The sequence below is a fragment of the Anguilla rostrata genome, chromosome 12 (assembly GCF_018555375.3).
Source record: "Anguilla rostrata isolate EN2019 chromosome 12, ASM1855537v3, whole genome shotgun sequence".
In the NCBI taxonomy this organism is placed as follows: Eukaryota; Metazoa; Chordata; class Actinopteri; order Anguilliformes; family Anguillidae; genus Anguilla; species Anguilla rostrata.
This window is the reverse complement of record NC_057944.1, coordinates 24,737,288-24,757,571: the sequence shown is the minus strand read 5'-3', so window position 1 is coordinate 24,757,571 and position 20,284 is coordinate 24,737,288. Positions and strand designations below refer to the sequence as shown.

The following is a 20,284-nucleotide window of genomic DNA, read 5'->3' as shown; positions in this document are numbered from 1 at the left end:
TATTTACAATAGAAAAGGTATGTGCTTTGAGCCATTTGTTACGTCATGGCAAAGTTTATAGACTGTATTCATACAAAGAACCAGATTTAGCCTAATTGTGGGTTTAGGATAAATCGATGTATGATGTCATTTTTTTGGCAAGTGGCAAGGAACATGTTGAATTAAATTATTGAAAGCCTGAAAATTCAGGTGTCTAAGCTTCTGAACATGGACATCGTCAATTGTTTTCCATTGGATGCCGCGCTTCTGCTTGGAAATTACGTTTACAAAAACCACAATGATTTTAATATTTGATTATTGTTGAAGACTAGAAGCAACAACAACAACAACAACAACAACAACAACAATAATAATAATAATAATAATAATAATAATAATAATAATAATTGGATGTTTTATATTTTGTTCTTGTTCTCATTTTTTATCGATACGGCAGAAATAAAAAATATAATTACGTAATGCATCCTACAAATAATTTACGGAAAAGTAAACCAGCCTAGACACCATCACTAGTTTTTGCACATCATTTTTTATATCATTAAGCTGTCAAAAATACTTTTGATAATTTCATATAGCACCTAAAACACAATAGATTCTTCGCTATACGCGTACTGTTATTTTGCTTTTATTCTTAATGAAACGCAAACTTGCCGATATAACTTGCTTAACTCAAGACAGACCTCTATATTATAGCCGGATTACGGGACTGCAAAGTGCCGGGTAAACACAGCGATAGTAATGAAGTATATTTACAAAACACTATAAAGACGTTTAAATAACTGTTTAAATGAAAAAAAAAAAACGACTGTGAAAGTATTAAAATACTGAATTCACAATTTGTAATACCGAATAACGGGTTTCTAATATAGCCTAACCGTTTTTTTTTGTGATCGCGATCCAAAAACATTTTAAACAAAAAGAAGGATAAACCATCCCGATTATAATTTGCAGCATTTCAGTGCTGCTGACACACGTTTTCATTTGGTAAAAAAAGCAGGTGCGATGTATATTGTAACATAAGACAATAAGTAAATATATATCCTTAAACTTCTGCCAGGAGGGGGAAAATGCGGATTTTAATACGAAATTAATGAATATTCAACGAATTTTCATGTATGGAAAATAAGATACATATAACGGCTGGTGCATGTAGCGATATGGGAGGAAGGAAACGTTGCTTAACTTGTTTTTGTTTTCTCATTGCATTCTTATTGAAGGAAATACGAAGCGGCTCTGGTTTCATTTCTGCGCAGTTCTGTGAGAAATGTTATGACAGTGTATGTTATGTTCAGTCATCTATATAATAATAAATGATTGTGCACAGACATAACATAATTATAGTGCTGGTTTGAGTCACTTCAATTATAAAACAGCACAGTGGCGAAAGCGTTGTTAAAACACCTGCTAGTTCTGGAAAAGTAAAGGAAAAGACATGCCCTCCTCCCCCCCCCCCACACACACACACACACCCACAGCCACACACTAGTGCTATCGCTATAATTTATTGACACCATTTAACACTTGCACCACCAAATCGTTCTGTCGAAGTATTACTACTGAGTGTATGATTTTTTTAAACAAAGGAAATATGCAATGCATATGCATTCATAAATTAGTGACTCAACTTCATCTTCTTTCAATAACTAGTATAATTATTACCACTTCTTCGTTTGATAAATAATCATTAAACTATCTATGAATCTGAAGTCTCCAATTAAATACTAAAGGGAAATACCAATATCTTTCTGCGCACGTCATACCAACAGTAAGCAGAGGCGTTTTTGCTTATTATTATTATTATTATTATTATAAGATGAAGAATACCTTATTAACAGCAACAGCACATCGCAATAATAATAATAATAATAATAATAATAATAATAATAATAATAATAATAATAATATATCCAATATGAAAGTTAGGCTGCTCTTTTTCTTTATTGTGTTTTGTAAACCAAATAGAAAATGAAAATTCAATAATCTAGCACTACATAGTTCGAGCTAACTGTGGGACTACTTAGCGGACTGAAACTTATCTACTGCATTCCCTGTGAAACCATTAAAAGACCGCCGAACCAATTGAACGAGAGAGAGAGAGAGAGAGAGAGAGAGAGAGAGAGAGAGAGAGAGAGAGAGAGAGAGAGAGAGAGAGAGAGAGAGAGAGAGAGAGAGAGAGAGAGAGAGAGAGAGAGAGGTGGATTGACAGCCAGGGTGTCCTGAGACACAGTAAAGATGTGTCTGCTGAGTCCGTTTATATAGCAGGAGCTCCGGGCGCTTTGTACTCAGTTCATTAAAAACTACTCAGAGAGCACGGTGACTGGAACAGCGCAAGTTATTCTGTAGCTCAGTTCAAAAGAGAAAGCGAGCCCGGCGAGGCCAGCAGTGGAAATACTCAGTTTCAATCCTCTCCGACAACCTTTTCATTACAACTATCTTCAAATTTTCTTGCGGTGTGCACACAGCGGTTGATTATGCACTGCCAAGCCGAGTTGAGGCTCTCTTCCCCCGGGCAGCTGAAAGCAGCCAGGCGGCGCTACAAGACTTTCATGATTGACGAAATTCTTTCCAAGGAGACTTGCGATTACTTCGAAAAACTTTCCCTTTATTCTGTGTGCCCTTCTCTCATCGTCCGGCCAAAACCTATGCACTCATGTTCTGGTAAGTGAGAAGCCTCCTTTTACAACCTGCAGTTTTTAGGGTTCAGAAATGTGAGCTTCTTACTGCATTCAGAAAACAAGTGCAGCTTTCTCATTTTAACCACTACCATCAGTAATGTAGATATGACGACAATTATAATTGATTTCTTATCTGTGCGCCTTTTGTAGTTCGAAATCGTTATAACTGTTTATTAGCCTACGGAAATTCAGTTGTTTTTTTGAATATTATCTGAGTTTTTTGTCGCACGTATATAACGCCATACCGAATATTTTCACATATGTAATTATTCGGAATAAGTTGGTGATAATATTATTAACAATTTTAAAAGATGTGCAAACTTGGTCTTAAGTTGATCTACCAATATTTAATATTTTCACCTGAAGGCTATCAGACGCGTAAGACGTTAATTGTTCGTCAATAGGATTATACGGTGCATTTAACGTACGTTTCTACAATATATAAGGCCAATGTGATATTTAAAGTATAACTGCATAGCCAGTAGAACTAAATGAATAACAGCATCTTTGAAACCCGTATTAACCAAAGTTGAAACCGTGGATATAAACTAACTAAACTTACCGCGACAACAGCTCAGGTTAATTTATAAAGGCACCATTTATAAAAAAAGATAACAACATATAACCATGTATTGAGGCGTTTATTGATTTGGATGTATGCAGAACGACCTGACATGCCCCTTCACCCTTTTTTTTTTTTTTTTGTAATTTGGACTGTGAAGAGAACCATTGCAAGTTGTTACAATGTTTCTTTAGACGTAATAGTTATGTAAATCGACATTTGAAAATCACACCTGTCTCTCCATCAACTGAAGTAAACATTACATTCATAAATCCAGTTGTCTGTTTGCACCTTTCCTACCAAAGTAACATTACATTTATATTTTCCTGTCTGTTGAAATCAGACGAAGCCACTGATTGAATATATCACTGACTTATAGGCTATATATAACAAGGACATATCGCTCTGTAGCCTCTTATTATATACATTTCCTGTATTTTGATGATTTGCATTTGATAGAGGTGGAAGTGACCCTAGTTTGGTTTCATTTTTGCATCATAGATTTAAGGATTTTCCAACGTCAATGTGACTTCAAAATTCGACCTTCAGTCTTCAGACGACCAACGATATTCTGCTCAAATATTACCTGACATGCCCCATACATACGGCTCTGAATTTCTCTTGTCTTGTTTCTGTAAATCTTTATTATTTCAAGTTTGAAGTTCCTATGTTATTAATTAGATCATACGCGGTCAACTGAATCAGCTGCTCGGACTTGGTCGGATATAGGCTTTTTAGGATTTAGGCTACTGTTGCACGGAAACCATAATTCCAAAATTCTATAAAATACGACTGTGATAAAAAAATAAATAAAATAATCTATATACACCAATGGATTTTGATGGCTGGATGTGTGCTGTCTTCTGTGCGTAGCTATTAATAATATTAATAATACTGAATCAACCCATCAACTGTTTTGTAACCCAGCCCCAACTTTTCCAGGGCATGTGTAATAATTTTGACTATCGAAAACAGCACAGGTAAACAGAATAAATAAAGAGCACAGGTGAACAGCACAATAATTGACCTCCAACCTCTCCCGGTTCTACCGCGCTGAGATATATTAAGTCCACTTAACCCCCAAGTGAGAGCGGCATGAAAAGCGCAAAAGCCGAGTGACGCATATGATGAAGAACTCCACCGATGAAGTATACAAAGATCCTAATGTTAACATCGTACTTGGATTTAATCCCTTAATTCAGCACGGTGCTTTCAGTTGATACGTTTAATTCCCAATCCTGGCGGGCCCAGTGGCATGGAAAGTTTCAATTAAAGCTTGTTTTTTTTCTCGGCTCTTCAAATAAAGGGGACCTTTCCTGTAAAATATTTAATCTAATTTAGTAACACTAAGTGCGTACCCTAAATTAGGCCTAAATACTATCTCCATTTACCCCCTCTTTCGCAACGTGGAATCTATCTTAATGAACGCCATTCCTTCTGTGACAAATAGCCTACTTAATAGATGACTTCATCAGGGAACATCCTGCCCACGCTAGCTAACCGAAAAATTAAACATTCTGGGGAGATACACTGTATTAAATAAATCAGAAAATGTTTTATCTAATCCTCCTATCTACTTGCTGTAACCATCGCTACAGGAAAACCCCTCCGAAACCCGCTACTTCTGGGTACCACACGGCTGCCCGTCGGTAGGCCTTCTTTAGATCATCGCCGCCTTTTGCCACTTTTTCCAGGGCATCTGAATTTGCGACTTGGAATTGCCGGTTTAATTATCTGCGTGCAGCTTCGCTGGACGTTTGGTTGACCAATGGGCAACAACTCAATAAGGTAAAGAGCGGGGCAGGTGCGTGAGTGGCAGCCAGGTATGGCTCATGCATCCCTGGGGGACAAGGTCCGAGTGAAGGCCTGTTTAGGCGTAACACATGTGCGCCTGCATGGTAAATATTATAAGTACTTGACACTGGAATTGTCCTGATTCGCTTTTCGTGGGCCCAGTACGGAATGCGTTTAACTGGTTGATCTCTTCTAATTTGTTCTCCAAAAGTGAATTTAGGGAAGGCCAACGCGCAGCAGTAACTGTAAATGGCATCAGCATGCTCCACATGCTTTTGTTTTTCCCGTTGCATTCCGTGGACTCAAAGACACACTAGACCGCTAGTTTTTCACAATTCAGACATTATTGTACGTAGTTTACTCGGTCATAATGCAGTTATCCAACAGCTAGCGACTACGAATCTCTGTTTTTAATTAAACATATTTCTGACGAGCTTTAAATTAGAATAAAATCACAAGCAATACTTTTGGTACATGTAGCACACCATGACAATGAATATGTCTATTTCTAGACTATAAATACCCCCAAGGGCTTCAGGGCCCTCCTCCAACGGGCATTTTTTTTACCGACTTGCTGTTACGTGCTCCAATTCTTATCTTATTTTAAATATCATGTTGATGCTATTGTTTCCAGTGCGACCCGTCAGCTGACTGCTAAGGTGCCATTGCTGACTCACCTTTTGTTTTGTACGCAGCTTGTATATATATATAAAGTTATACTGATTCAGCTTACATAGCGACGAGCATTTGTGTCTTTGTGTCACAGTTTACAGAACTGAAAATATAAAAATACTAGTGTGTAATAAAGTAGATAACAACTGGCCTGATTTAATATATCCTTTCCATTTTGTTGGACTATTGAATAATCTTGCTTGCACGTCTTACTCCAGATATGATCTTCGTTTATCCCCTTTGGGACATCATTAACCCATTATCGTGTCTGACTCCTAAGATACCTTTCTCCAATCGCATATATAGCGAACCGCAGTTTTCTTAAATTTGTGCACTGACAGTAAATCCTCATAAATAAACTTAGAAGTTAAAAAAGAGTGTGTGACCATTAGATAATATATGCTGTCTATTGTTTTAAATTCAGTTGCTGTTTTGTTGTTTGGTTAATTGGTTACCTTAGCCTACTTATCTCAGTTCTGTGAAAACAGCAATAGGCCACCTCGTCCTTCTTTCTAGTCCCACATGCAATACTAAGTAGGATAGCAAGCAGTCGACGACCACAACGCAATGGGAAATAAAATGAAAATATATTTACGGATGCTCGCTTTCTTCTAGTGCGAGATGGCCATGTGAAATTTTTGGCAGCTCTAGGCTAGGCGGATAGAGTAACATGTTCCCAAATCAGAACCCCAGCGCCCACCATTTATTTGAAGTCAAAAGGGTGTGAGACACTGTATATTCCAGCTCTTCAATGGTTTGATTCCCAGATTTAGAAGCTGGCTGTCTTAAAGGCCTTGGACTACTAAAGGCCATGCGTCCGATTTCTCTCACGGTCTGCGCGGAAGGAGGAACGGAGTATTCTTCTTCAGGTCTTTCAGCCGCTCTACTAGAATTCTGCCGGCAGGAGTCGCTGTAAGACAGTGACCTGAGAGTGAAAAGGGGTACTTACCTTTGTGGGTTTAGCATGTGTATAAAAATTATGCGCAGGCACGAGAAAGAAGTAACGTGCTGTAAAAACGTCTCGTCGCTGCATCGCTGTTTTCCGCCAGGGCTTCAAACAAAGAAATTATAAACTGCAAATCCTCAAGTATATTATAAATGCAATAAAAATAAACATCAGGCTGAATGAAAATACTGACTTGGAAAACATTAAAAAAATTATCCATTTAAAAGTGTGCCTACAAAACACTAAGCAAACTAAAAGGAAAATGCACATACTGAAGTCCTGGAGTCCACATGATCAGTGGTGCACACATTCTGTACGGGAGACAAGCAGAGACAGAAGGAGCTGGTGATTTTCCAGCCATTCTTTAATGATATAGACCTCTGGATAAGACCCTGCCCTCCTGCAGATGAATGGCCCCTGCTGGAGAGGAGTCTATAAGCGTAATGCTGGGTTATAATATTTCATCTGGAGACTTGTCTCTCATCGGAGCACGGGGTAAAGCTTTTAGCAGTGTTTTTCAGAAAGGAGGCCAGGGAGATAACATCAGCACCGGGGTAATCTGGCATGACGGAGTGTAAAAAAAAAACCTGGCCTGGGTTAGGGTGGGTGCAGTCACAGGGTGCAGCGCCCGTCTCACCCCCACCCCAGCCCCACAGGGCTGCATCCGAGAGGGCAGGGCGAGAGCCAGGAGCCGAAACTGACGTCCCGGAGCGCTGCTGCATCTGCAGGCTTCTGTGGTTTCCTCTCAATCAGCAGCCAATTTACAGACATTGTGTGGACTCTTCAGGCAATTAATGACTCAAATTGAGCGCTTAAGTTCTGAATGCACGCTGGAATAAAGCAAACAGTGTGGCCCTCCAGGAATTCAGTGCGAGGATCAGGGTGTCTAAAAACCGTCTTAGCTGTAATCGACGGCAGAACTGTAGGGGCCGGGCGTTAGCGGCTGGGACGCCCGGTCCCGACACGTGGCCTTGCCCTGTTTGGGGATTCTCCCTCCAAAAGCAATGCTACCGTCCTGGACTTGCTTCCCTCCATCAGGTGGAGGCTACCCCTAGGGATCCCTTAATTAGAGGGTTTGGAATGAAATTTAACAGCATTTAGAGTTGGGGTAGTTAGGGGGGGTTACACGAAAGATAATTCACTGAACTGTCTTTTCTGACTGTGTAGTGCTATTACATTCAATGGCATGAACCCTTAAAAGCACATTCATTTCTCCTGATAACCTGACAGCATCCGTAACTGCCAGGATTAAGATATATGTTCAAGAGGGAAGGAAAACTGTCACCATTTTGGTGCATCCAGCATGACTATTGCAGTTTTCTTAAGGTGTGTGTGTTTTCTTCAGACATTAGCGATCACACTAGATGCTCGTGATAGAATCACAGTATAAAAAAGCATTCAGCAAAATAGCCAGACCAGGATGTATTTGATGGGAAATTCTGAATACTTGTCGCAACATACAAAAATCGGCTGTCTCAATGAAAACAGTTTCTTTAACAGGAGTGGTGAAAAATATTAAAAAGTTGACCCAAATAATAACTCATTTACCTTTTCCGTGACTTGGCGGTTTGGACGCCAGAAGGTTGTAGGTTCAGTCTCTGGCCAGGAAAAGACAGATTTTTAGAAGTGTTATCTAGGTTTGAAACTCATCCTTACTAAAAACAAATGGGCTTAATAGGGCTCTGATGGTCTAAAGGTTCTGTCCAGGACCTTTTGTTGAGATATCACTCTGGTTTGTGTTTCTGAGGCAGCACCTTTCCAGATCTCCTGCTTCTGGACCCCTCTGCTCCCACTCTGTTGACAAATCTGAGGTCGTAGGTCATTACCGATGCCAAGCATTACACACAGACAGCCCGGCCTCAGCTGGCGCCGTGATGTCAGGTTGGCTGTGCCCTGGGGCAGTGGCTGATCAAGCGGCAATGAGGAAGGCAAACATCCCAGTTAGCTTCACCGGGTCTCTCCCAGAGCCAATGAACAATATCAGAAACTTCAGGCTGTTACAGCCAAGCATTTAATCACTCAACCCTCATAACCACTGTCATGACCAAACCAGTTTACCTTTAGTCTCCTGCCATGAGACAGCAGATGGCATAAAATGATGCGTGGGGTATTTTTTGAAACATAAAAACACCGTAGTTCAGTTGACAGTTAACTACAGTTGTTTTCATTAAGCGTGTGCATTAAACTGAAATGTAAAACCTGCCCTGTGGAAAAGGTTTAACAAGTGGACGCGGCCAGGAAATCACAGGTCTGGTCCATATATGCTGAGCCTAAAGGTCCAACTAAAAACTTTCCCTGGGTTTTAGTTTGTTCAAGGGAACCATGGTGAGTATTAAACTGAGCTGGAAAACCTGATTGGCTATGGATACTTGGCACTAGAGTGCAGTGGTTCTGCTCACTGCCCAGAAGTAGAGCAAAGAGTTCTGGAGGGAATTCATTCTCCTGGGGTCTCAGCCGACATTAAGCACGGTGACAGACCACTGACAGCTGACCTGGCTCACAAAACTGAAGCTATACGCCCCGATGACAGGAGGCACTGTCCCACAAACCCTCCACTCTTCAAGTTGGCAGCAAGAGTAGGTGTGTGTGTGTGTGCGTGCATGTGTGTGTGTGTGCGTGCGTGCGTGCGTGCGTGCGTGCGTGCGTGCGTGCGTGCGTGCGTGTGTGTGTGTGTGTGTGCAAACACTACCACACCTGTGGTTGTAGAGGACACTGCGAACTCTCGCTGTTCGTGTTTATAGATGCTGCTAAAGCCATTTCTGGAAATATTGTATGTTCAACAAGAGTGAGAAAGAGTGAGAGGGCGAGGGCCTAGTGCTGAGAGAGAGAAAGAAGGAGGGAGGGAGTGAGAGAGAGATTGAAGGAGGGTGGGAGGGAGTGAAAGAGAGAGAATGATGTGCGTTCAGACTTGTAGCAGAGCGCGAAATGACTCTCTAAACTTGAGAACTGGCAATGAGCTCAGCACTTAGCGATGATGTCATGCTCTAGACGAGAGCAGCGCTGTCGCTCGGAGCAAAAGGGGCGGGAAGGGTGGGGGCAGAGCTGCAATACGGTGCACACACTCACACTAACACACACACACACTCACACACACACGCACATACACACACACACACACACATACACACACTCACGCATACACTCGCATACACACACACGCACTCACACACACAGGCACAGACATACACACACACACACACACACACAGACACACACTCACATGCACACACACACACACACACACACACTCACACACGTGCACACACAGACACATACACACACGCACATGCACACACACACGTGCACACGCACACACATACACTCACTCACACACATGCATATGCACATACACACGCACACACACACGCACACACGCACACGCATAGACACGCACACACGTGCACACTCACACACACAAATGCATGCCCAGACTCTCAGTGAGATCTGAATCATCCACACATTCTCCGCTCTGAGCTCTGACACACTAGTAATTACTTGAGCACTGCTCCTCCTGACACATGACTTACACCAACTACAGACGTGGCTCTCCGCGGAGAAAAAAAAAAACATGCGCACAGCAATAGTTTCAAGGACAGAGAGACGTTTCCATAGAGATTTAGACAGGGCAATAAATAATAAAAAAAATACCAATGTCTCCGCAATGGTATGTCTCGCGTGTTTTTTTTTTGCATGTTTTACCTGTCTCGGATTGGATCTGATAAGCGAGATCGCTCTACCGCTGTCAGGAGAAATGATGGGAAAGTGTGTCCGTGTGCGAAAAGCAATTCACCAGCACAATTCCCCCAACCCACTCCCTGCTCTCTCTGACGTCTGCCGTTGCTGTATATCCATGTCATACTTAATTAGATGCAATTACACTGGGAAGCCTACGCGATGTCTAAAGGCACAATTTTTAATGCACAGCCTTAATGCCAGAGCGACACCATGTTTGTCTTTTCGGTTCGCCCCCCAGACTGCCGTTTTATTAACGCTGGCGTCTCGCTTCCGTCTGAGCGCTTTAAATAACGACGAGTGAGTGCGTCTTGGCCCCAGAAGCCGCGGTGAAGATTTACTGCGTCCCAGCCCTGTGCACATTGGAACGGGCATAGCGGTGTAGCCGGTCATATGCGCTCCTAAAATAATGATTAAATTCAGGAGTTCGTCCCATCAGAGTAAAACACACAACACGTCATAAATGGGGGACCTGTGGATCTTATCCTTTTTATCACGGAGGCCAGATCCCGGCACAATGTTATCATATATTAGGAGCAAAAATAATTGCCAAGTCAACTGGCGATTAAATTACATAGAATTTAAAGTACACGTGAAACTGGACCCCAATATGTATCCTCGGATTGTTCCATGATATGTAGAATATGTCTGTTTTGTTTTCAAACATCTGCGAACAAATAGGCAATGCATAGGGTATTAGTTATTGAATATTAATTGAAAGAGGCTTTCACCAAGAGACAAATAGATTTTTTCCTATCTGCCTTCACTTGCTATTTCACTGTGGTAGGCCTACTTGTATACCATAATTATTTTGCAGGATTATTTACCGTTGGCAGTTGACCACGCTACCCATCTCTGGCTTTGAATTGCACCAATAATCACAAAAGAATGTTATTCAAACATGTAAGGAGGGCAGAATGAATATGTGTAGTGTTGCTGTGTAAGACTAATTCAGTTATGGTTTGACTGTGATGTCCAACAATTCACTGCTGTTGTACCAGTGTACTACCTGTACTATTTTACTCAAGATCAGATCAGCTTGACCTCATGGTTTTCCCTAGCTTGACGGAGGAAATCATTAACATCTTGAGAAGTTAAAAATCTCATGTCTTTGAATGTTTGGAGCAAAAAGTCTCGACAATGTCGAAACTGACAAAGTAAATATATAGCATTTGGTCCAAAATAAGCATATTTTATTGAGTTCCATCCTGGACAACATGAATGTGTGTGATTTTAATATTTTGTTTCAGAATTTTAAAAAATGTTGATGCAATAAAATGATTTCGTATTTTGTGTTGCTTTGTTTAGTGTGCAGTACAGCCCAATGATTGACCCAGTATTGAGTTACACTGGTGTTAGAAATATTGTCCCAAACTTAATAGAGTGAATCATCTTGTTAAGCAGATGATCTTTGTCTCCCTAGGCCCTTCCTCACTGCGGGCGTATCCCCTCCTGTCTGTCATCACACGCCAGCCCCCCGGCCTGTCCCAGCCCTCTCCTCCCAGCCGGCTGCCCCCCTCCCTGCCCGTGCTCTCTCCCCAGCTTACGCGGGGGCCTGATGTGGCCCCCAGCGAGACGCCCGTGAGCATCAGCAGCGAGTCGGAGGCGGAGCAGGGGGCCCTGAGACCGAAGAAGCCTCGCCGCAGCCGAACCATCTTCACCGAGCTGCAGCTCATGGGGCTGGAGAAGAAGTTCCAGAAGCAGAAGTACCTCTCCACACCTGACAGGTGAGAGGAAGCACCCTGCCCTGAGTCCCCCCACCTCATCATACCCCCCACAGCACAGGTACCTATGTGGCCTCTGCTCGGGGGGGCCAATGACCATATAGATTTTGGGGGAAGAAAGAGGGGAGGCTTCCTTAAAAACTGAGGTAGAGCTCCTTTTCTTGTTTTGGTTCTTTAGACTGCTTTTCACCACCAAATTAAAAGTTGAGTAGTTTCAGAAAAAAATTCACACATATGAATTTTTGAATCGAAGTTAATGGCAAATAAGGTGATACTCAGTCTTAGACTGAATGACTAATGTACTGTATAATGCTTGTGTAACTGACATTATACAAAGCATGCATGCTACTCACAAGCTGGGCGTGACAGAGAGGACTGCACTGCGGTTAAACCATTTTATTCAGTGTAGACAAATGGCAAATTTTATAGCTGAAAGATATGTGAACCAGAAGGAAACACCAGGATGAACACTGTGACAAAAATATGAGCGACTGACATAAATGGTGGGTAGAATCGATTCACTAAAAGGCCTTGGGGGCTGATGTGTGACGCGGTCAACAGCTGGTCATGGATGTACTGGACTGACATGTTACATGATAAATCCAGATTTTATTTATGTTCTACAAAATACTTTCTGCAATTACACAGACGACAGCCAGAACAATAGCTCAGTATTATAGCTCAGAGAAGAGGAACAATATAACCCTGGGCTTTAAAAAAAGTAAAATTAAAATAATATCCTCCTGTGGAAAAACAGGGATACAGCCAGAATGGAGGTGCTTCAGTGTCAGATTAAAAGTCAGACCAGTTGATACAGTGGCATACGTGCACAGAAATACAAACATTTATATTTATACACACACATGCATGTGCACACGCGCACACACACAAACACACAGGTCCATGCGCACGCATGCACACACACACACACACACACACACACACACAGTCAAAGGATTCACTCTCCAGGCCTACGTTTCCCTCCTCAGTCATCGTGTTGCATTGCCTGAGAAGGCTGTGTCATATTTTCCATTAGCCGCTCGCAAATCTGGCCTTGTGGACATGTTCTGTGGCGTAACTGAGCATTTCAGGTGGAAATCCTTTTAATTTGCATGGAAATAAATGTCAGCCACTAGGCAAATGGCGAGCATTGAGGACTTTTCTACCAATCACCACACAAGCAGCCCACTGCATTGAGGCTTTGTATTGGGCAGCGGTCTATATTGTTAGGTCGGTCTTAGGTCATTCAGTCGTGTGTTTGCAAAACTAGATCTATGACCAGAGGAGCTGCGAGTTCCAGTCCTAGGTGGCACGCTGCGGCTGTAGCCTTTTGCAGGAAAGTTTTAACAATCTTCAGTAAATATCCAGAGGGTTAGATTAATACTGTGTGAAATGAGAGCTCTGGAAGAGAAACCAGGTGAGGGTGTCAGATAAGGGAATGAATGAATCAGTGAGAACACTTGGTGATGTGTGCAAATGCTCCTGGTAAAGGCTAGTTAGATTACATCGGAGGGGGAAACAAGTTTTTCTCAGCCCCAGTCTTCCTGGCTACCAAAGCTGTGTCCTACTGAAAAGCAATGAAAAAGAAGAAGTAAAACTTCCATAATGTTGACTTTTCTCCCCTCCGTCTGTGAGGATTTTCAAGTCAAACGACCATACCTTTCCACTTAGATCACTGCTTGGAGAAGAACACGACATGAAGGATCAAGCCCATTTATCTGGTTAATAACGGCAACAGTCCTTGTCCAAATTTTGACGTCTCTACAAAGTGCTACTTGAATTATGAAAAGATTGTGGCAAAAGTAAAACTGAACAAAATAAATGAGAAGTGTCCCACGGATACCTTCAAAAGAAAGGCATGATTGTGTTTCTGTTTATATAGCTATGTACGGCTTCACATACCAGACAGACCCCGAGATCCGCACAGATGACAATGATTCAGAACATTATCTTATATAACTATTTTATGGTGCGATGAGAATCGTGATTATAGCTGCAATAATAAAGTTAAGGGCTCTGCCAAAACACCCGGTGCGTCAAATCCTGTGAACTCGAACAGCTGCAGGTGACTGCCTAGTCGTTCATATCTTCACAGAAGATGAGCGAGCCTTTCCCCGCGAGCTCCCCTTTAAAGCATTAACGGCCCAAAACGGCCGAGGTGGTTTCCCTTCGCGAAATTATCCGCCGTTTTCCCAGTCGTCGTCTTCGCGAGATCTGACAGGCTGTCATGTTCTCCCCATTTATCATTCAGCTTAAAAAATATAATAATAACTCACTCCACCGTTTATTATTATTATTATTATTGTTTCGGTACAGTGTAGAAAATAATGTAGCCTGTTGCCCATCGCCTCAATTGACTCTGCTGCCCATGCTTTGGTAATGCGTCTTCGGTCTAACAAAGAGGGTGAGAGGAGATAGATACGTGTTGGGTTCACTGAGGACTGCGCGATAATCCTCTCATTTCCACCAGATCTCTCGGTTCACCGCGGTTGGAAGCAGGCTCGCTGCGATGCGGGGACGAGATGGGAAATCCTTTCATACGAGTGTGAAGGCCTTTGAACAGGAAAATGCGCAGGAAATCTCGCTGAAATATTTTTAAGGCCGGCTTCTGATTTATCCTCCCTCCTCTTTCATCATTCATTTACCCCAGTTCCTGGGAACTGTGGCAGGGGATCGTGTTGCAGGCAAACCGATATCTTCATTAGGCACGGATGTGTGCATGTGTTCTGGAAATGTCGGCGACCTCCTCGGGCGTCCGTCTTCCGAGAGCTTTGATTGGATTAATACATTATTTACGCGTATTTAGTCATGGTTCCCATAGGTGTGCAATGCGATCAGTTACGCACAGAAGTTTGTTGAGTTGCCTCACTTACAGAGTTTGTAGACACCCTTTTTAAGTGCACACTTGGCAAGGTAGTATTCACCCTGGTCTCTAAATACAGCAATTATTGTGCATTTGGCTGCGAGTCGAGGAAATATCAATCAATTTTTGGGCCAGGTTCAAATAGTTCCTGTTAGGCGCGGATAACACATGAGTTAACTCCCCCTGGTGGTTATTTCGTGCTAAAGCGAATATAAATTCCGTGTTGGGCTAACCCACACGTGACTGCGCTGTGGCTATTACATAAAATCTGGCTTTATTTCTTTGTTAAAAACGGTAATATTCCTTCCTTCCCATGCATTATTTTACGCACTTATCTTTTCGTTTGAAGTGCTGTAATATATTAAATTTCTGTCAATGAAGGGCATATATTTGGCAAGCACTCATATGCTTTTTTTAAAATTATTATTTTTTTACCTCAGCTGACAAGGCATGTTTTCCCCCGACAGGCTGGACCTAGCCCAGTCTCTGGGCCTCACGCAGCTGCAGGTTAAGACCTGGTACCAGAACAGACGCATGAAGTGGAAGAAGATGGTAAGAGCACATAGGGGCGGGCGGGGGAGGGATGCGTGAGTGATGACAAGGAGCAAGACATGAGAAAGTAAGTGCTCATGAGCTCCGGTCAAAACATCATCAGCAGGACCGAGCTCACAGCGGCCATTGTGAGGATTAATGTGCGTGACGTTGGTCTGCGGAGCCCCGAGTAGCCGTTTGTCTTCCTGTAATTGCTGTAATAACTGTAATAACCACAACCGCCACTGACCCCTCAGACGGAATATTTCAAAGCTTTATTGAGCCTTACTGAGTCTGTCTCTTTCCGTGAGCGTACACGTTTGCCTTGTTTAACTGTGGTCTCAGGTGAAGAGAGTTTGTGTATCTCAGTGCTTGTGTGTATTCGCCGTAGGTCCTTAAAGGGGGTCAGGAGGCTCCCACCAAGCCCAAAGGGCGGCCTAAGAAGAACTCCATCCCCACCACCGAGGAGATCGAGGCTGAGGAGCGACTGGCCCGGCTGGCTGAGGAGGAGAGGGCTCGGCGAAACGCTGAGGGCCAGCAGCACCAGCCCCAGGACCTCAGCCCACCGGCAGGGGACGCGGAACCCTGGGCCCCGGCCCAGACCCCTCCCACCGGCCCCGGGCCCCAGCAGCTGCTTGCGCTGCAGCCGGACGTGCGTCCCACCAGCTAAAGGCACCGTCAGCCCGATTAAGAGGCAGACAGACAACCAGAGACTAGGGCAGACTGGACCAGCTCCATGCTGAAGGCCTCAGGAACTCATTCCCCTGCTGAGAGTCTGTTATGTAGGATCAGTCCGCTGTCAGAATGTGTGGAGGAAGAGCGAGCAGCGGCCCACACGCTGTAGAACAAATACTTTTGGTAATAATATCATTTTAACAATGTTCCTTCTCCTTATGTACAACCAAACAGTGTTTTTAGGTGCACGCATACATTCACACACACACACACACACACACACACATGCACACACACAAACATACACACAATATCATACTCAAACCAAAATATCACACACGTACACACAGGGAAGTTTATCCATGAAGAATGTGATTACAGCCCAGATATTATAGTGTTTTTTTATGTAGAGGTCGACGTCCTTTTCTTTTTGGCTTGCCCTGTTCACAGGATGGAATCCACTCCATCCCAGAGTCCTCTGCAGTGTGAGCATGAATACTGTGCAAACATATGTGTCTCTCCAAAGATTACATTGTTAAGGTGCCTTTCTCCCCCAGGGGAATTTCAAAGTTTTAACGTAAAACAAGTGAGCCAAAAAAACATTGATCTATTAAAGTATTCAATGCAGAAATGCATTTGCAGAGTATTTCTGCCCTTTTTTTCTATGAAAGTGGAGCAAGAAATTGTGCTTGCTGCTGGCATTAAGAATGAGCTGCAGGAAATTCAAACTGTTTAAAAGTACCTTGTGTAGCCTTATAACAAGCTCTGGTCACACAGCAGAAGCCATAGTCTCAGCTTGTTAGTTTTGGTGTGGAGTTTTTTGGACATTTTCTGTTTGGACTGTATCTAGATTATCATGTTGGCGAAACCGTATTGTTCATTTGATACATAGCAAAGCTCATCACATCATTTGCTGGCACTGTAAAACAGTGGCATTATAGAAAACAAGATATGTTTAAACAATATATATCCATATATATATCTGTATACGTAAAATATTTACAGTTGGAAAGAGGAGTGCGTAGATGATCCTTTCTGTCCCCTCGGTTTCTGTTCTGACGCTGGAGGCAGGCTGATTTCATGGCCAAGGGGAAAGCCTCTTAAGCTGTCAGAAGCCGAGAAACGAATAAATCAGATCCTCTGCCAGAGCGCCACGGAAACTGCCAAACGCTGAAAAATGTTTCGGAGATGTTTTCTGCCGGCGGGCTTTTGCATGAGCGCCGCGAGAAGCAGAGCTCCTGATCGACACAGCCGATTGAGGCCCCGCAAACGCCCTGACATTAGACCGTCTCCAGCTGCGCGTCAGCGCTTCTGCTTTCCGCCTTGGAGCCCTCCTTCCTCCAGTTTGTTTTGATTTGTAGTAAATAAAAAGAAACGAAAGAGAAAAAAACATTTTTTGAAAAAAAAAGAAAAAGTATATTTTTATTTCATATAAAGCCATATGATATTTTTCTGGTGTAAATACTACAATGCTTGTTGGGTAAGCTAACAGCTTGTTTTTTGGAATGAAAAACAACAAATGTTTGCTGAGAGTTAATTATTTTGTTCCATTATTTTGCTGCGTTGATGTAATTTCTACTGTATATGAGTGAGTGTTTGCATATTTAAGTACATTTAATAAAAATGGCTTAATTCATTTGTGTGCCCAAATCCTCTGTAAGTGTCAGTATTTCAAAAAGGTCTTAGTCACCATTCGTAATCCTGTGTGGGAACTTGAATCAGTGCACAATAACAAACCTTTCAGTTAAGCTACAGTCGCAATTGAATAAAAGGTAAACTAATCTTCTTGTGTTAATTGCTGTCATTACAGGGTTTAAAGTGATAAGCACTTCTCAGACTGGGAAGATGGGTGGTGCTTTTCTGTGTAGAAAGCTGTGGCATAGTTTTCAGTTAAGGGCATTTAACAAAGGTAGTAGGTTTATATCCCAGGTGGGGCTACTGCCTTTGAGCAAGGTTCAGAATGTGAAGTTATTCAGAAAACAGCCTACATACTTGATTGCAGGATACTATATAAACAAAAAATAATTTTCAATGAATGCAAGGTGTGTCAGTTGCTGTGGAAGAATTTAAGTTGCTCTTAATAAGGCTTTCTGCTAAGCAAATGCAATTATTTTCTAAATTATATATCTGTGGTTGCTTTCAAGATCATGAACACTGCTGAATACAGAAATATTGATCAGTAACGATACGTATTTTTCATTTTGAAGTTGGAGTCAATCCCCTTATCCAGGAATGTACTGAAAATATTGTGAAATAAACTGTTTGAAAAAAAAAATTCAAACCTTATCAAAATGTTGTCAATATAGAAATCATTGCTGTTTTCATAGACTGCAATATATTGCATTGCTGTAAAATTGTTTTTTTGTATAATATTTTCATAAAAATCCTATTACAATAAATCGCCATAAATTCCATTTCTGTAAAACTTATATTGCTTGCTTTCCTCTGAGCACTGGACTATATATATATACAAATCCTGGCACGCAGTGCGCAAAATGAACAGGTTTCGGTTCATCGCATTGCTGATGGGCCTTTTGTCTGTTCATCAGAAATGTGAACGTTACCCTTTTGGAGTATCTGTAGACCCCGGTATGACCTCAGTGAGCTAAGTACAGAATTAAGAGACGTGGATTCCTTCCTTAAACAAACTGTACCAAACAGTAGGGTTAAGACTGAGGGAGGAGCGGTGTCAACCGCCTTGTGCAAACATACTGGGGATGCCTGGGAGCAGTCAGGGATGCAGGGCAAGCCCCCGGCCTTTCCTCAGACAGCTAAGAGAGGGACCTTTGAGCAGGAAGTGGAAGGGGAGAGTGGTGGGACGGCTGTAGGCCATGACCTTCAGAAATTCGACATCTCCACGCCGTAAGCTAAAGCGGAAACATGTTGTTTCTTACATGTGCTATTGTTACTTTAGCTCAGTGCTCTGAGATGCAAGTCAGATGCAATAAAATGAAATGCATTCATCAGTTATTCATAGACTAATGGGTGGAGGTGTCATACACTGCCCATGGATCATAAAAAGTAAAAATAGACATTCCTCTGCTGCAGAACAAGCTGCTTGCATTGCAGTGTATGTTCAGGAACTGGATCCATAAATAACTTACCTGTGATTTTAAGTGACAGGTGCAGGCAGGTGTGGCTGAGTCTAGCACCGTGTGAAACTGTCACGTGAAAAGGGCCCATTTATTATGGTTAAATGAAAAGGAGACCCCTGAACCAGACGCTCCACAGTGCTGAGCAGTTTCACAGGCAAGGTGTAAAAATGGGAGAAACACCATGAAACTTGCAGATAATCATTCAGGGCATGGCTCATATTGATTTTGGCTACTACAGCCAGGGCTGTGAATGTGTAAACCATTAATAATGGACTGTGGTGATCTGCAATTACAGCAAGCACATGCAATGTGTTAAGCAAATGTGCAACATGCTTTTACTTATTTAAAAATATTTAAATAATATTGTATATTCTTAACAGGATCCATTTAATGGGATTTCATATTTAAATTATTCTTTAAAGTATACACCACTGCACAGCAGCCACAGCTCCAAACATCACCACCCAAGGACTGCTTACAGTAAGATTTTCAGGCTGGGTGTATTTTCCCGCAAATGTAGAAAATATGAACAAATCATCGGGGGAAGCAGAAATTAATGGCTGTCAAGGACATGACTTTTAAAAGTAGAAATAGTGTGAAGCTAGTTTGGGAGTCTATAGAAAATGGCCGATTTTGAGTAATAGCTTGGGTGAATAATACCGTGGACTCCGGTAACACTGGCAACACAGGTTAGGACCCATTAGCCCCGCTCTCTTCGGCTTCATTCACCACGCCCATTCAAACCGCTCTACATGGAACCCTGGTGAAAACAGCCTGGCAGCGTGTCTGGACTCAGGCCCGCGTGTTTGGGCAGGAACGCAGCCCCCTCTTCATAAGTGCTGCGTGATGACGAGGTACAGGACGGTTACCGAAAACAGCCCGCAGGGAAAGCCGCAGTCTAATTTGAGAGGCTGTAATTTTCTCACAGGTCCAAGTTCATGGTCCGGTCACAGGATGCTGCTGGTTTCCTCTGAGAGAGACGTCTGTCACACACCTTCCCCTGTCAGCTTAGCCG

The 20,284-nt window shown here is 42.5% G+C and overlaps 1 protein-coding gene across 1 annotated transcript; it reads left to right on the top strand.

The window, feature by feature from the left end:
* The first annotated feature begins 2,244 nt into the window (after positions 1-2,244).
* Positions 2,245-18,535, top strand: barx2 (BARX homeobox 2). Its single transcript, XM_064302927.1, has 4 exons — positions 2,245-2,658; positions 11,805-12,108; positions 15,436-15,520; positions 15,891-18,535. Exons 1-4 carry the CDS (start codon positions 2,472-2,474, stop codon positions 16,167-16,169), a joined length of 855 nt encoding a protein of 284 aa, XP_064158997.1. The 5' UTR covers positions 2,245-2,471; the 3' UTR covers positions 16,170-18,535.
* Positions 18,536-20,284: the final 1,749 nt, after the last annotated feature.

Excerpts from the sequence above, each read along its gene's own strand:
- barx2 (XM_064302927.1), top strand. The coding sequence starts at position 2,472 with ATGCACTGCCAAGCCGAGTTGAGGCTCTCTTCCCCCGGGCAGCTGAAA. Across the intron at positions 2,659-11,804 it reads ACCTATGCACTCATGTTCTG|GCCCTTCCTCACTGCGGGCG; the intron begins GTAAGTGAGAAG and ends TTGTCTCCCTAG. Across the intron at positions 15,521-15,890 it reads GCATGAAGTGGAAGAAGATG|GTCCTTAAAGGGGGTCAGGA; the intron begins GTAAGAGCACAT and ends TATTCGCCGTAG.